Here is a 12,010-nt window from a genome sequence, read left to right on the forward strand (position 1 = left end):
AAAGTGGTGATTGAACAAAAAATAATTGTGTTGTAGAAGGAAGATAATACAATCTAATAAAAATGTGATTTGGGGCGTGTGTAAATTGGAAGTGTTAAGAAAGTGAGTGACTGCTTGGATACCTAATTCGTGTCTAATAATTGTGTATAAAGATGTCACGTCTAATGTGACCCAAAAATAATTGTGACACCACGTGATTTCATTTAACATTGTGATCAGGTGAGTGGAATCTCTGAGATAGGAGGGGAGTGCTCTCACTAGAGGTTGTAAAAAAAACATCAACATATCTCGATATACCATCTCCCAAAGATCCAATGCTGGAGATAATTGGTCTCCCTGGTGGATTATCCAGAGATTTGTGGATCTTTGGGAGATGGTGAAATATCGGTATGGTTGGAGAGCGATTGCACAAATACTGACATTCCTGAGTCGTTAATACCCGCAATTCTTTGCCTAGATCAATAAGGGTATTCAATTCAGATAGATACATGGTGGTGGGATCCTTCTCCAACTTAAGGTAACAGACCCTATCATTGAGTTGCCTCATGGCTTCTTTCAAGTATTGGTCTTTGGACATCACTACAATAGCTCCGCCTTTATCGGCGTTTTTTATAATAATCTCATTATTGGTTTTTAGTTTTTGTAGTGTGTTTCGTTCATTTTTAGTGAGGTTGTCAGGTCTTATGTTTGAGAAGGTGTATCCCTTAGCTAATACTTGTAAGTCACGTTCTACTAGTTTTTGAAAAGTTTCCAAAAATGGTCCTTTGTTATATGTTGGGCAGAAAAGTGATTTGTTTCTTAACCCTGAATGTTTACTATGTGTTAAGAATGTGGTAATGTCTTCTTCTTGTTCCTCCTCATGTTCTGCAAGCAGATCTGTTAGGTCTTGTATACTGGTGTATTCTTTGAAAGACAATTGATCTTGCAACATTGTGTCTATCAGGGGCTCTCTATTGGATGTTGGAGCCTCTGGTGGAGACAAGGTGTCAAGATTAGCATTTTTATTGTTAAACCATTTCTTTAAAGACAATTTTCTAATAAATCTCTGCACATCAATAACCGTGGAAAAAAGGTCGAAGTTGTCATTTAGGGCAAAATTCAAGCCTTTGTTAAGTAATTGCATTTCTTCATTGTTTAAAGGTATACCAGAAATATTAATGACGTTGTTATTGTCAACATTTAATTGTCCATCTTTCTCTTTTTGTCTCTTTTTTCTTTTGGCCGAGCGCCTTGTTTTTCTGAACCGTTTTTTGGGGCTTTGGATTCATATGATGAAGAAGACTCATATCTCCGTGTGTATGATGTTGATGCTCTGTTATCTTGTTCCCCCTGGTCACGGGAGTGTCTCTCTGCGTCTGGGCCTCTTGAAAAGGAGACTGATGGTGTACGTGTTTCAATGTCTGATGTGTCTGATATACTAGAAAGTTCTGATCTATTCTTTAGAATGGATTTGTTTGGTGTAGATTTTGTTTGATTCTCTCTCTCTCTGTGTTGATTTCTCTTCTGATTCTTATTTTTATTAGCATTTCTATGTGATATTGGTTTTTGCCACATATACACCTGATTAAAGACATAATCCATCTTGTCTCTCTCATACTTCTTTTGTTTCTGTGTCATAAGTTCTTGTTCCATAGTTTTAATATGTTTACTTAGTTTGTCATCACAGTCATCAAATTCATCCATATCAATTAAGTTTTTCAAATTCAATTGTAGGTCTTTCACTGTATTTGATGTGAGTTTTTTCTCTTCTATCTTATGTTCTATTATTATATCGATCAATCTAAAGGAACATTCATCTAATAGTTTGATCCATTTGGATTCAAATTCTTTCGATGGGAATCCAAAAGATGGCGTTTTTGTTATTCTTAAGCCTCTTGGTATTCGCTTCATCATTCTATAGTTCTCTAGTGTGGTGATGTCCCACCACAACCGTATGTCGGTAGCTAGGGCTTTTTCAAATTTGTTAAAGAACATAGGAAGATCTATATCATCATCGTCAATTAACAGCGTGGACCCCTCAAACACCTGAGCTGCTTGTTTGCTTCGTTTGGTGTTATCAGTGCATTTGTGTGCATAGGATGTGGATTTATTTTGGCTGGTATCTGAGTCCTCTGATAAGCACTCCATCCTGTCTGTCTCTCACCATGTATTTGTAATATATATTGATAAACAGCTTTCAAAAGAACTGTACTACTTTCCTCGTGTCCCAAGTGGTGGATTATATCTTCAGTGGTCACGAGCTACTATGGATATGTTGAGGTGCCAAGTAGAAGAACAATGTTCAAATATAGTGCTCAAGTGACATGCTCTGTAATTAACAATGATTTCTTGATTGAAGGAAATAGGCTGGGTATAAGGTATATGATTGAGTGAGGTATATATGGGTGCGTGTGTAGTCTGTGACCTGAATAAATGTCCTGGTGAGTGTGGGTGATGGAGATATATGAGCCCCACCCCCTCACTGCCAATGTGGACTGGTACTGACACTTGTATAAACACACCAATAAAATACCTCTATGTACTGTTTGAAGGTACAACTCACGTGACCTTGCCCATTGTGCCTTCTGGAAAGCGTGCTCCTGCTTGTAGAAATGATTCGGGTAGCCACAGATGTAGAGGTGCAGCGCACAGCGATAAACTGGATCCACGGGACAGCAGCAGTATAATGAAAATAAAAGTTCTTTATTGAGAAGTCATGGTGCAGACAGGTATGGGTGCAGGAAAAAACCTCTGTCTCTAACGCGTTTCACGCCTTGCTGGCGCTTCGTCGGAGAGTACAGTGTGGTGTGCTGTGGTTGCCCTCTTATAGAGATCCCAATTATCATAATTTGAGACCTCCGTGTAAAATTTGTAAACCGGAAGTGACGCGACTCACTTGGTATACCGGAAGTGACGTATCGCTGTCTCTCTAGTGACTGTCCCTAGCTGTCTCTCTGTGTGTCTCAGACTGTCCCTAGCTGTCTCTCTGTGTCTCAGACTGTCCCTAGCTGTCTCTCTGTGTGTCTCAGACTGTCCCTAGCTGTCTCTCTGTGTGTCTCAGACTGTCCCCAGCTGTCTCTCTGTGTCTCAGACTGTCCCTAGCTGTCTCTCTGTGTGTCTCAGACTGTCCCTAGCTGTCTCTCTGTGTGTCTCAGACTGTCCCTAGCTGTCTCTCTGTGTGTCTCAGACTGTCCCTAGCTGTCTCTCTGTGTGTCTCAGACTGTCCCTAGCTGTCTCTCTGTGTGTCTCAGACTGTCCCTAGCTGTCTCTCTGTGTGTCTCAGAGTGTCCCTAGCTGTCTCTCTGTGTGTCTCAGACTGTCCCTAGCTGTCTCTCTGTGTGTCTCAGACTGTCCCTAGCTGTCTCTCTGTGTGTCTCAGACTGTCCCTAGCTGTCTCTCGGTGTGTCTCAGACTGTCCCTAGCTGTCTCTCTGTGTGTCTCAGGCTGTCACTAGCTGTCTCTCTGTGTGTCTCAGGCTGTCACTAGCTGTCTCTCTGTGTGTCTCAGACTGTCCCTAGCTGTCTCTCTGTGTGTCTCAGACTGTCCCTAGCTGTCTCTCTGTGTGTCTCAGACTGTCCCTAGCTGTCTCTCTGTGTGTCTCAGACTGTCCCTAGCTGTCTCTCTGTGTGTCTCAGGCTGTCACTAGCTGTCTCTCTGTGTGTCTCAGACTGTCCCTAGCTGTCTCTCTGTGTGTCTCAGGCTGTCACTAGCTGTCTCTCTGTGTGTCTCAGACTGTCCCTAGCTGTCTCTCTGTGTGTCTCAGACTGTCCCTAGCTGTCTCTCTGTGTGTCTCAGACTGTCACTAGCTGTCTCTCTGTGTGTCTCAGACTGTCCCTAGCTGTCTCTCTGTGTGTCTCAGACTGTCCCTAGCTGTCTCTCTGTGTGTCTCAGACTGTCCCTAGCTGTCTCTCTGTGTGTCTCAGACTGTCCCTAGCTGTCTCTCTGTGTGTCTCAGACTGTCCCTAGCTGTCTCTCTGTGTGTCTCAGACTGTCCCTAGCTGTCTCTCGGTGTGTCTCAGACTGTCCCTAGCTGTCTCTCTGTGTGTCTCAGGCTGTCACTAGCTGTCTCTCTGTGTGTCTCAGACTGTCCCTAGCTGTCTCTCTGTGTGTCTCAGGCTGTCACTAGCTGTCTCTCTGTGTGTCTCAGACTGTCCCTAGCTGTCTCTCTGTGTGTCTCAGACTGTCCCTAGCTGTCTCTCTGTGTGTCTCAGACTGTCCCTAGCTGTCTCTCGGTGTGTCTCAGGCTGTCCCTAGCTGTCTCTCTGTGTGTCTCAGGCTGTCACTAGCTGTCTCTCGGTGTGTCTCAGGCTGTCACTAGCTGTCTCTCTGTGTGTCTCAGGCTGTCACTAGCTGTCTCTCTGTGTGTCTCAGGCTGTCACTAGCTGTCTCTCTGTGTGTCTCAGGCTGTCACTAGCTGTCTCTCTGTGTGTCTCAGGCTGTCACTAGCTGTCTCTCTGTGTGTCTCAGACTGTCCCTAGCTGTCTCTCTGTGTGTCTCAGACTGTCCCTAGCTGTCTCTCTGTGTGTCTCAGGCTGTCACTAGCTGTCTCTCTGTGTGTCTCAGACTGTCCCTAGCTGTCTCTCTGTGTGTCTCAGACTGTCCCTAGCTGTCTCTCTGTGTGTCTCAGACTGTCCCTAGCTGTCTCTCGGTGTGTCTCAGGCTGTCCCTAGCTGTCTCTCTGTGTGTCTCAGGCTGTCACTAGCTGTCTCTCGGTGTGTCTCAGGCTGTCACTAGCTGTCTCTCTGTGTGTCTCAGGCTGTCACTAGCTGTCTCTCTGTGTGTCTCAGGCTGTCACTAGCTGTCTCTCTGTGTGTCTCAGGCTGTCACTAGCTGTCTCTCTGTGTGTCTCAGGCTGTCACTAGCTGTCTCTCTGTGTGTCTCAGGCTGTCACTAGCTGTCTCTCTGTGTGTCTCAGGCTGTCACTAGCTGTCTCTCTGTGTGTCTCAGGCTGTCCCTAGCTGTCTCTCTGTGTGTCTCAGGCTGTCACTAGCTGTCTCTCGGTGTGTCTCAGGCTGTCACTAGCTGTCTCTCTGTGTGTCTCAGGCTGTCACTAGCTGTCTCTCTGTGTGTCTCAGACTGTCCCTAGCTGTCTCTCGGTGTGTCTCAGGCTGTCCCTAGCTGTCTCTCTGTGTGTCTCAGGCTGTCACTAGCTGTCTCTCGGTGTGTCTCAGGCTGTCACTAGCTGTCTCTCTGTGTGTCTCAGGCTGTCACTAGCTGTCTCTCTGTGTGTCTCAGGCTGTCACTAGCTGTCTCTCTGTGTGTCTCAGGCTGTCACTAGCTGTCTCTCTGTGTGTCTCAGGCTGTCACTAGCTGTCTCTCTGTGTGTCTCAGGCTGTCACTAGCTGTCTCTCTGTGTGTCTCAGGCTGTCACTAGCTGTCTCTCTGTGTGTCTCAGGCTGTCCCTAGCTGTCTCTCTGTGTGTCTCAGGCTGTCACTAGCTGTCTCTCGGTGTGTCTCAGGCTGTCACTAGCTGTCTCTCTGTGTGTCTCAGGCTGTCACTAGCTGTCTCTCTGTGTGTCTCAGGCTGTCCCTAGCTGTCTCTCTGTGTGTCTCAGGCTGTCACTAGCTGTCTCTCGGTGTGTCTCAGGCTGTCACTAGCTGTCTCTCTGTGTGTCTCAGGCTGTCCCTAGCTGTCTCTCTGTGTGTCTCAGGCTGTCACTAGCTGTCTCTCGGTGTGTCTCAGGCTGTCACTAGCTGTCTCTCTGTGTGTCTCAGGCTGTCACTAGCTGTCTCTCTGTGTGTCTCAGGCTGTCACTAGCTGTCTCTCGGTGTGTCTCAGGCTGTCACTAGCTGTCTCTCTGTGTGTCTCAGGCTGTCCCTAGCTGTCTCTCTGTGTGTCTCAGGCTGTCACTAGCTGTCTCTCGGTGTGTCTCAGGCTGTCACTAGCTGTCTCTCTGTGTGTCTCAGGCTGTCACTAGCTGTCTCTCTGTGTGTCTCAGGCTGTCCCTAGCTGTCTCTCTGTGTGTCTCAGGCTGTCACTAGCTGTCTCTCGGTGTGTCTCAGGCTGTCACTAGCTGTCTCTCTGTGTGTCTCAGGCTGTCCCTAGCTGTCTCTCTGTGTGTCTCAGGCTGTCACTAGCTGTCTCTCGGTGTGTCTCAGGCTGTCACTAGCTGTCTCTCTGTGTGTCTCAGGCTGTCACTAGCTGTCTCTCTGTGTGTCTCAGGCTGTCCCTAGCTGTCTCTCTGTGTGTCTCAGGCTGTCACTAGCTGTCTCTCTGTGTGTCTCAGACTGTCCCTAGCTGTCTCTCTGTGTGTCTCAGACTGTCCCTAGCTGTCTCTCTGTGTGTCTCAGGCTGTCACTAGCTGTCTCTCTGTGTGTCTCAGACTGTCCCTAGCTGTCTCTCGGTGTGTCTCAGGCTGTCACTAGCTGTCTCTCTGTGTGTCTCAGGCTGTCATTAGCTGTCTCTCTGTGTGTCTCAGGCTGTCACTAGCTGTCTCTCTGTGTGTCTCAGGCTGTCACTAGCTGTCTCTCTGTGTGTCTCAGGCTGTCACTAGCTGTCTCTCTGTGTGTCTCAGGCTGTCACTAGCTGTCTCTCGGTGTGTCTCAGGCTGTCACTAGCTGTCTCTCTGTGTGTCTCAGGCTGTCCCTAGCTGTCTCTCTGTGTGTCTCAGGCTGTCACTAGCTGTCTCTCGGTGTGTCTCAGGCTGTCACTAGCTGTCTCTCTGTGTGTCTCAGGCTGTCACTAGCTGTCTCTCTGTGTGTCTCAGGCTGTCCCTAGCTGTCTCTCTGTGTGTCTCAGGCTGTCACTAGCTGTCTCTCGGTGTGTCTCAGGCTGTCACTAGCTGTCTCTCTGTGTGTCTCAGGCTGTCCCTAGCTGTCTCTCTGTGTGTCTCAGGCTGTCACTAGCTGTCTCTCGGTGTGTCTCAGGCTGTCACTAGCTGTCTCTCTGTGTGTCTCAGGCTGTCACTAGCTGTCTCTCTGTGTGTCTCAGGCTGTCACTAGCTGTCTCTCGGTGTGTCTCAGGCTGTCACTAGCTGTCTCTCTGTGTGTCTCAGGCTGTCCCTAGCTGTCTCTCTGTGTGTCTCAGGCTGTCACTAGCTGTCTCTCGGTGTGTCTCAGGCTGTCACTAGCTGTCTCTCTGTGTGTCTCAGGCTGTCACTAGCTGTCTCTCTGTGTGTCTCAGGCTGTCCCTAGCTGTCTCTCTGTGTGTCTCAGGCTGTCACTAGCTGTCTCTCGGTGTGTCTCAGGCTGTCACTAGCTGTCTCTCTGTGTGTCTCAGGCTGTCCCTAGCTGTCTCTCTGTGTGTCTCAGGCTGTCACTAGCTGTCTCTCGGTGTGTCTCAGGCTGTCACTAGCTGTCTCTCTGTGTGTCTCAGGCTGTCACTAGCTGTCTCTCTGTGTGTCTCAGGCTGTCCCTAGCTGTCTCTCTGTGTGTCTCAGGCTGTCACTAGCTGTCTCTCGGTGTGTCTCAGGCTGTCACTAGCTGTCTCTCTGTGTGTCTCAGGCTGTCCCTAGCTGTCTCTCTGTGTGTCTCAGGCTGTCACTAGCTGTCTCTCGGTGTGTCTCAGGCTGTCACTAGCTGTCTCTCTGTGTGTCTCAGGCTGTCACTAGCTGTCTCTCTGTGTGTCTCAGGCTGTCCCTAGCTGTCTCTCTGTGTGTCTCAGGCTGTCACTAGCTGTCTCTCTGTGTGTCTCAGACTGTCCCTAGCTGTCTCTCTGTGTGTCTCAGACTGTCCCTAGCTGTCTCTCTGTGTGTCTCAGGCTGTCACTAGCTGTCTCTCTGTGTGTCTCAGACTGTCCCTAGCTGTCTCTCGGTGTGTCTCAGGCTGTCACTAGCTGTCTCTCTGTGTGTCTCAGGCTGTCATTAGCTGTCTCTCTGTGTGTCTCAGGCTGTCACTAGCTGTCTCTCTGTGTGTCTCAGGCTGTCACTAGCTGTCTCTCTGTGTGTCTCAGGCTGTCACTAGCTGTCTCTCTGTGTGTCTCAGGCTGTCACTAGCTGTCTCTCGGTGTGTCTCAGGCTGTCACTAGCTGTCTCTCTGTGTGTCTCAGGCTGTCCCTAGCTGTCTCTCTGTGTGTCTCAGGCTGTCACTAGCTGTCTCTCGGTGTGTCTCAGGCTGTCACTAGCTGTCTCTCTGTGTGTCTCAGGCTGTCACTAGCTGTCTCTCTGTGTGTCTCAGGCTGTCCCTAGCTGTCTCTCTGTGTGTCTCAGGCTGTCACTAGCTGTCTCTCGGTGTGTCTCAGGCTGTCACTAGCTGTCTCTCTGTGTGTCTCAGGCTGTCCCTAGCTGTCTCTCTGTGTGTCTCAGGCTGTCACTAGCTGTCTCTCGGTGTGTCTCAGGCTGTCACTAGCTGTCTCTCTGTGTGTCTCAGGCTGTCACTAGCTGTCTCTCTGTGTGTCTCAGGCTGTCACTAGCTGTCTCTCGGTGTGTCTCAGGCTGTCACTAGCTGTCTCTCTGTGTGTCTCAGGCTGTCCCTAGCTGTCTCTCTGTGTGTCTCAGGCTGTCACTAGCTGTCTCTCGGTGTGTCTCAGGCTGTCACTAGCTGTCTCTCTGTGTGTCTCAGGCTGTCACTAGCTGTCTCTCTGTGTGTCTCAGGCTGTCCCTAGCTGTCTCTCTGTGTGTCTCAGGCTGTCACTAGCTGTCTCTCGGTGTGTCTCAGGCTGTCACTAGCTGTCTCTCTGTGTGTCTCAGGCTGTCCCTAGCTGTCTCTCTGTGTGTCTCAGGCTGTCACTAGCTGTCTCTCGGTGTGTCTCAGGCTGTCACTAGCTGTCTCTCTGTGTGTCTCAGGCTGTCACTAGCTGTCTCTCTGTGTGTCTCAGGCTGTCCCTAGCTGTCTCTCTGTGTGTCTCAGGCTGTCACTAGCTGTCTCTCTGTGTGTCTCAGACTGTCCCTAGCTGTCTCTCTGTGTGTCTCAGACTGTCCCTAGCTGTCTCTCTGTGTGTCTCAGGCTGTCACTAGCTGTCTCTCTGTGTGTCTCAGACTGTCCCTAGCTGTCTCTCGGTGTGTCTCAGGCTGTCACTAGCTGTCTCTCTGTGTGTCTCAGGCTGTCACTAGCTGTCTCTCTGTGTGTCTCAGGCTGTCACTAGCTGTCTCTCTGTGTGTCTCAGGCTGTCCCTAGCTGTCTCTCTGTGTGTCTCAGGCTGTCACTAGCTGTCTCTCTGTGTGTCTCAGACTGTCCCTAGCTGTCTCTCTGTGTGTCTCAGACTGTCCCTAGCTGTCTCTCTGTGTGTCTCAGGCTGTCCCTAGCTGTCTCTCTGTGTGTCTCAGGCTGTCACTAGCTGTCTCTCGGTGTGTCTCAGGCTGTCACTAGCTGTCTCTCTGTGTGTCTCAGGCTGTCACTAGCTGTCTCTCTGTGTGTCTCAGGCTGTCACTAGCTGTCTCTCTGTGTGTCTCAGGCTGATGCTGCCTCTCAGGATTCTACTGTATCTGTTTTTCTTCTTATCCAATCCCATATCCCCTGTCATGTGTTGCCAGGCAGATCAGGGACAGTGTCTCATTCCTTATCGCCCCATATGATAGGTGGGGCAGATAAATTCTGGCTTGTCCACAGTATACATATATTTGTTGCAGTGGCTACATTAATGTTACTTTTCTCAGGGTTTATACCTCTATTGTAAAACATAAAGCGTACATACAGAGACCACCGGAACTGCGCACCTTCCCTGAGATATCCAGCCCGCCGAGGAAGAGTCCATAATAACAGGATAATGACCCTGCAGCGCCTGGCAGTGTCACTGCAGTGAGGCGGCACTGCGCTGGAGCTGAGTGAGTAATAGCGCTGGTTTTACTGAAAGGATCGGCGTTTCGATCCCACTTTATCCTGATAAAGGTCCAAAGTAGGATGGAAACATTGATCCTGCATCTAACCCGCAGGAGCATTCACACAAGTGGAGGTCTCATTGGTCTCATTGTGTTCCTGGGTGTGATCCTCAGCCAGTGTGGGGGGATACAGCGACCCGGGGGCAGTACAGTACTTGCAGAAACTGTGAGTGCTCCTATGTCCTAATTTTGTCCTACTCCCAACACTGAACACAAACGCTCGACGTTCCTTTGAGCCCTTTATAATTCCCAAATTATTATTTGGGTCTCCACTTATTGTTTATGGAGTAGAAGAAGCTTTAGCTTAGGTCAGGGATTCTGAACTCCAGTCCTCAAGAGCCCCCAAATGGTCAGGTTTTCAGGATATCCTTGCTTCAGCACAGGTGGCTCAATCAGTCCCTGCTTCAGCACAGGTGGTCCAATCAGTCCCTGCTCCACCACAAGGGGTTCAGTCCCTGCTTCATTGCTCAATCAGTCCTTGCTTCAGCGTGGGTAGCTCAATCAGTCCCTGCTTCAGCACAGATGGCTCAACCAGTCCCTGCTTCAGCACAAGTGGTTCAGTCTCTGCTTCAGCACAGGTGGCTCAATCAGTCGCTGCTTCAGCACAGGTAGTTCAATCAGAGGCTCAGTCTTTGACTCAGTCAAAGTCTGAGCCACTGATTGAGCCACCTGTGCTGAAGCAGGGATATCTTAAAAACCCAAACTATTGGGGGGGGGGGGGTGAGGTAGGGGGTCTTGAGGACTGGTTTTGAGAACCCCTGGCTTTGGCCGTTGGACGTGGGAAACCATACTCTGTCCTGTTATACACTGCGGCATGCTCGGTTTGGGGTCTCACAGAGCGTGGCAGTGGTGCATGAATAAAACATCTTATTACAGCCCAGAGATCTCCCGCGCGCCCGTAACTATGGCGGGGCTCAGCGAGGCAGCAACAGGGTCTTTGTCATCGTTTTCTTCTCTTTTCTTTTTTTTTCAACTAAATTCCATCCCGGTTGCCATGGCAACGGGAATTCTGAGAACGGAGGAAGAACGGCGGCAGTGAAATCTCTCCGGCGCCTGTCGGCTGCAGCCGGATTCATTGTCGTGGCCATTATTATTTATTTATGAGCGGCCAACACCTGCTGGGGTTGTGTATGGGAAGCCGCAGATGGCAAGCCGCGTCATAACACGTATGTAAGGCGCCGAAAGATCATGTATGAGACGTGGAAACGTAGCGGGACCTCCGCTGACACACGCACAGGACGCTTCACTCGCGCTACTTCTGATCGTTAATATGGCTGTTGTCCGCAGTTGGAAGCTGTGGGTGCGATGATCAGATTACGCGGCCCGTTTAATGAAAGCCGCGTGAGCGCGGGTCCCACGCTATCGCACGCAAGGCCCGATTGACTTTGATGGGGCTTCGCGTCCGACCAGCGCTCTCGCCCCTTATAGAATAAGGGCCTGTATATGACTTTGCCTGTAAGCTCCTCGAGCCAGCGCTCTCGCCCCTTATAGAATAAGGGCCTGTATATGACTTTGCCTGTAACCTCCTCGGGCCAGCGCTCTCGCCCCTTATAGAATAAGGGCCTGTACAGTATATGACTTTGCCTGTAAGCTCCTCGGGCCAGCGCGTGTACCCCAGATCTTTAGGGTCTCACTGATGTTTCGGTGAGCCTGATTTTTGCAGTGTAGTCTCAATGGTGGAAGTCAGGACATTTCCATTAAAAGGTTTTGGCTGACTGGAGGATGAAGTCTCCGCCGGCTACGTGTATTGTCGGGGGCTTTACCGTGTTATCCTCCCAGTACTTTACATTTTATGTCCATAGCGTAGAGCCAGGGTAGCCAACTCCAGTCGTCGAGGAAGGCCGGGGTGCTGGCGGGGTCCATCGATGCCACTGCGCCGAGCACCGCGCTTACAAAGGCCCCATGCTCTTCCCCAGAGCAATTAAACTCATTGCCGGGGGAGAGCGCGGGGTCTCTGTAACTCTCTTACCTTCTCCGGCAGCATCTCCCCTCCTACGGCGTCCCGATCAGGGTGCGGCGACATCACATGGCATTGCGTTGCTGTGACAACGTAACGCCACAAGGCGTCTTGACATCATGTGACGCCGCGACGTCCGGGATGCCGCGCTTGACCAGGTAAGAGGCCCCGGGGGGAGCTCCGGCATCAAAGTATTGGTGTTAGTGATGAGATATTGCTATTGTAATGACGGCTATTATCTAATTTCACATACGCGAGGACGCGGTCACATCGGAATGGGACATTTGGTTGCGGCTGTTTTGCCGTGACCACGTCGGCG

The 12,010-nt window shown here is 49.9% G+C and overlaps 1 protein-coding gene across 9 annotated transcripts in view; it reads left to right on the forward strand.

The window, feature by feature from the left end:
- Window positions 1-12,010, forward strand: part of MYO1G (myosin IG) — a 351,169-nt gene that overhangs the window by 260,112 nt on the left and 79,047 nt on the right. Inside the window, exon 22 of one of the 9 annotated variants that reach the window (XM_075588142.1) lies at window positions 1,278-1,585. The exons of the other annotated variants lie outside the window; for them this stretch is intronic. Within the exon in view, the coding sequence (XP_075444257.1) occupies window positions 1,278-1,421 (144 nt within the window). The 3' untranslated portion in view covers window positions 1,422-1,585. Of the gene's footprint in view, window positions 1-1,277; window positions 1,586-12,010 lie in introns of those variants that run through there. 9 annotated transcript variants of the gene reach the window in all.

The sequence above is a fragment of the Ascaphus truei genome, chromosome 2, assembly GCF_040206685.1.
Source record: "Ascaphus truei isolate aAscTru1 chromosome 2, aAscTru1.hap1, whole genome shotgun sequence".
Taxonomy (NCBI): domain Eukaryota; kingdom Metazoa; phylum Chordata; class Amphibia; order Anura; family Ascaphidae; genus Ascaphus; species Ascaphus truei.